A 5,209-nucleotide genomic window follows, 5' to 3' on the forward strand; every position below is an offset into this window, starting at 1 on the left:
ACATTTTTTATCTATGCCTATACAATTTTGCCAGGAAAGACCCTTTTGTCAATCGTGGGATCTTTAATGTGCACACCCCAATGTAGTCCCCCCTATAAAGAGTTTGTTTGTTTGTTTGTTTGCTTAACGCCCAGCCAACCACGAAGGGCCATATCAGGGCGGTGCTGCTTTGAGTTTGACATATAACGTGCGACACACACAAGACAGAAGTCGCAGCACAGGCTTCATGTCTCAACCAGTCACATTATTCTGACACCGGACCAACCAGTCCTAGCACTAACCCCATAATGCCAGACGCCAGGCGGAGCAGCCACTAGATTGCCAATTTTAAAGTCTTAGGTATGACCCAGCCGGGGTTCGAACCCACGACCTCCCGATCACGGGGCGGACGCCTTACCACTAGGCCAACCGTGCCGGTCCTTTAAAGAGTAAGACCGTGCCTTTTCAGACTGTGTCTGCAAATTGACCTCCATTTTAAGACTCCCCCCCTTTTAAGACCTGATTATCTCAGCTTTTCAGTCATTCAGAGGTCTTAAAAGGGGGTTCCACTGTACTTATTCCATTAATCAAGACTCCTGGCCTGACGACTGTCTTAACAGTTTTGACATGTAGGACGTCTTCTGACCATCAATTTTCCTACCAAGCGGACAAAGCCAGGGAATTTGGACCTATACATATAATCAATTATCCAGAGGCTGGGACTGGGAACAATACCTGCTATTCAGACTTGGTCGTGTGACAGACGTTTTCTTCCACACGAGATTACGTTGATTGTCTAACGAAGCTGTCAGGCTGAGTTAGACATCAGCTAATCGAGTGTGGAAGAAAACTCTTGTCACAAGACCAAGTCGGAAAAGCATTTATGTCTCACAGCTTCAACAGAGGGAGAGAACAAACACGTTTTGCGTACTCAAGCTTGACAAACCTAAACACAGGAGCAGCCATTGTGGAGAGATCTACTTTTTGACGGAAGTGAACGAACAACTATGAATGACGTCTCGGTATATATATGAATGATGTCACAGTCATCGTCACAGTCTGCATCTTTTGAAGCATCGCATTCTTCATGACGTCTTTCTGTGTCTGCATCCGCGAAATGTTTGTTCTTTTCGGGGTCTTTGTCATCTATGTTCAGAACTCTGTCCTTCTGGTTTCAGACTAACAGGCCTCCTGAGCGAGCCGCTTTCCAAGGGCAGCTAAATTCGCGTATGGAAACAGTTCTGTCGTCTGGGATGCCGTTCTCAGTCTTCTCAGCGTTGAAGAATTTGTAAAGAGAAGTAACGATAACATTAACAGCAGGAGAAATAAAAGTCGTGTGTGTATTTTTTGACTTTTGGAGGGACGATTTCGAGTTTGAATCCGTTCTTGCACATGCTCCAAAGCGTGTAACATACAATCTTGCACATGTTTGCTTTAGTAGTGGCAAAGAAGGAAAGCGTGTGACATCACTGCATATGGGATCACAAATGTTCTCAATGCATTTATTGTCTTCTCCACATGATCAAGCCATTCCAAGCTTTCAACTACTGTGGGCTTCAAACTCAAAGTGTTAAAATCCACCTGCTTAGAAGGTTCCCCGTTCCATTGAGAAAAATTGTTATGTCCATGAACAGCGACATTCGTCACAGACTTTTGTGCAGGTGATGTATGACTAATGAATAACAGAAGACCGGCTTCTTCAATTGAGGCTTCCTGTCCTTCCCACTACTGACAAACCAATGTATTAGCGACTATAGTTGTAAATACAGGGGCGGACGAGGGGGGGGTTTCAGGGGTTTCCGGAAACCCCCCCCCAGCCAAAATTTTTTTTTTTAAATGGTGTTTTTTTGGGGTATTAATCAGTGACAAAATCTGCTGCCTGAAACTGGTAATGATCATCCTCAAAATGCACCAGATTGCACCATTTTGCATCCTTTTTTACAAAATTTTCCGGGGGGGCATGCCCCCGGACCCCCCTAGCAAGCTAGGCGCTTTGCGCCGTCGGCTCGGCGCTTCGCGCCTTCACACCCATATCTTCACAATATACTTTTGGAAACCCCCCCCATAAAATGAACTGATCCGCCCCTGAAATATTTCATACAGAGAGGGAGTTGGCTATACAGGCAATAGGTAAAAGTTCTTATATCTCTTGATTATTTCCAAGGTATACTAATTGGGATAAGCCGATAAATGAAAGTGAGTTTAAACTTTAATTTATTGTAGGTTAAAAGATACAACTTGGAACCACCTTTTTCAAACAGTAAAAGTCAAGTATACAGGATGATGATGATGGTTAGGGAGATGATATATCTGTCATACGCATTCGCCAAAACAATTTTTAAAAAAATTAAAAACCGGCTAAGGCGGCCGTAGTTATATAATCGATCAGATCTCCACATACACACAAAGCATTCACTCGCGTGTCGTAACTCAGTAGCAGACGACGTTTGCTGAATGATTTTCGGCTCTTATTTGGAACCCAATATTTGAACTTGTCTCGATGCACTCACTTGTTCTTGAACGCGCTTCACGCGAGCTTCATGCTGCTTCGGAGCAGAGTTGAACCTGAAAACCAGCCAGTGCCTGACGTACATGAAAATATCGTAGACTACCGAAACTGGCAGCAGGAATAGGCAGACGAAAACCCATCGATAGTTCACAATGACATACTCCAGTCCACGAAATCTAATCCATGCGACAACAGACAACATGGTCGGAACTGCAAAGTAAATTAGAAAGGAAGACGGATAGTCCAACATTTTTTCCGCGTCTATTCACACTGTGTTGCAGTCACGTTTTTACTGCACACTGGCTTCCAGTCTCTGCATCCACAGACCCCCTGTGCTAGACCTACCGGTGCCGAGCGACACTTTGATGCTGTCAAGTATCTCTTTGCTGATTGGTCTATAAAATCCGGCTGATAATTGACCAATCACATCCGTTTTGATATGTGTTGCCTTTTAAACCACATAAAGGGGAGTTACTCTTTATGTACATTATGGAGCGTCGTCTGCTAGCGACAGAGAGAAAGGATTTGTTAATGAGAATAGACACATTTTCAACAAGATACAAATCTGGGTTACTACTCAGTCCATTTCAACACAAAGGAAACAAGATGCTTTGGCAATGTAGGTATCACCTAAGAAAAGAAACCAGAATTTCTTATTTATGCAAGATCTGCTGAAAAATTGTGTACCCATGCTGAATTACTTGCAGTAACCATACAAAAAGTTTTACTCACACAGAACAACAGAAATGAAATGTTGTGACTGGGTATATATTTTCCTACAATTACGGGTGACAAAAATTGCCAAACAATCTATAGTACCAGATCTTTGTGATCTGGCCGTTTATTGTAAAATTAGCTATATATGAGATTCCATTCCCCTTAATTTATTTTAATGCCTGTTAATTTTTTTCTTTCTGTTCGGCCTGACAGGATACATCTTTATTTTTAAAACTCTTTCTGGCATGTAGCATAACAATTGTCTCAAATGACTTAAGATTGCGTTTGTAGTTTACAATCATATGTTAACACAAATCACCAACAGTTTGAAGGCAATGTTTAGAGGAGTTTCTGTTACAGGGGCGGATCTGGGGGGGGGTGCAATGGGTGCAATTGCACCCCCCCCCAGCGGGACCAAAAAAAAAAGAAGAAAAAAAAAAAAAAGAAGAAAAATGTATCACCTGAAAATAGCACTTTACACGCTCAGATTGCACCAGATTGCACAATTTTGCTTCCTTTTTAAAAAAAAATTCCGGGGTGGCATGCCCCCGGACCCCCCTAGCATGCTCGGCGCTTCGCGCCATCGGTTCGGCGCATCGCGCCTTCGCTGATAAGATACAAAAAAACCAAAAAAACTTTGCACCCCCCCCTTTCAAAACCCCCCTTTTTTGTCTCATAACCGGCTAAAACGGCTTCAAAAGCACCTTCAATGGCTTCTAAACGGAAGGATAACTACACCGTTCAGCAAGCCATGACTTCATTGTAAGACAAGATAGGTGAACAAAACTGACTGTTTTGAATACAAATTTGATTGCCCTTTCAGATGACATGCAAAAGTTGTTCTGTTTAAGCTGTTCTGATTTTTTGTCGATTTGAACCTTGCTTTTGTGAATTCAATTTTGAGGGGTGTCTGTGTTGTAGGTTCCACTGTACAGACACTGCCTTATGTAAAATCAATCTGTTGAATATGGTAGGAGAATGAAGTCATCAATCAATCAATCAATCAATATGAGGCTTATATCGCGCGTATTCCGTGGGTACAGTTCTAAGCGCAGGGATTTTTTTTTTTAAATTTATTTACTGGTTTTACTATTAACAGTCTGATCACAAAGATCTGCACTTAAATATATCTGCCCAGGTGTTTTTTTATGATTGGTAGTATAGAAAGCGTATGTTTGGTAACTGTAGCCTTATTTACAGAAACATTGTGTGTGGGTATGTTGTTGCTGTGAGAAATGTATTGCATCATATGTATATCAGGGGTGGGACTCTTGTGATGAAAATTGCGGATTTTTTTTTAAATGGTACATTAAAATCTGTACAATCTGGTGCATTCTGAGACTAAAATTCAACTTGTGTTTGATAAGGTAAAAAAAGACATTCTCCCTGCCATACCAACATTTTTTTTTTAAATTCACACAACAATGGTAACATTGTCATGGTGCATACTTACGTAATGAACCATGTATCCATAATCCAATACTGGCAATTGTATGATTCAATGCATTGAAGCACAAAATGACTATTAGTTATTAGGAGTTTTCAGTCAGCACAATTTAACTCTCAAGCCTCCAGTGTTCTGTTCCATCTTCACTTCTCTCCATATCATTCAGTCAACAAGTTATAGATACTGTGATGAAATGGGACGCGGAAAAATAGATTACTCCAGCGGAATTCGTAAATTGTGTCCGCGGAAAAGTCCCACCCCTGGTATATATATGTATTAAATTTAAGTGTTTTGAAGGATAGTCTACATGTGTGTGTGTGTGTGTGTGTGTGTGCCTGGGCCCTTTGCCATTGTACATTGCCATGAGCTCTGGTGAGTAGGGGCGATTAATAAGTGATCATTATTTTTATTACATCATTTCATAGTTAAATTCATACATGTAGATAATATGTAATAGTTCATATGGGTTTAAGTGTAACACACACACACACACACACACACACACACACACACACACACACACACACACACACACACACTACATGCATGTAAACACA

The 5,209-nt window shown here is 41.4% G+C and overlaps 1 protein-coding gene across 1 annotated transcript in view; it reads right to left on the reverse strand.

The window, feature by feature from the left end:
* Positions 1-2,835, reverse strand: part of LOC138966126 (delta(24)-sterol reductase-like) — a 33,422-nt gene extending 30,587 nt beyond the window's left edge. The window contains exon 1 of the mRNA XM_070338242.1: positions 2,490-2,835. Within this exon, the coding sequence (XP_070194343.1) occupies positions 2,490-2,738 (249 nt within the window). The 5' untranslated portion in view covers positions 2,739-2,835. The remainder of the gene's footprint in view (positions 1-2,489) is intronic.
* Between the last annotated feature and the right edge of the window lie 2,374 nt (positions 2,836-5,209).

The sequence above is a fragment of the Littorina saxatilis genome, linkage group LG5 (assembly GCF_037325665.1).
Source record: "Littorina saxatilis isolate snail1 linkage group LG5, US_GU_Lsax_2.0, whole genome shotgun sequence".
Classification (NCBI taxonomy): Eukaryota; Metazoa; Mollusca; class Gastropoda; order Littorinimorpha; family Littorinidae; genus Littorina; species Littorina saxatilis.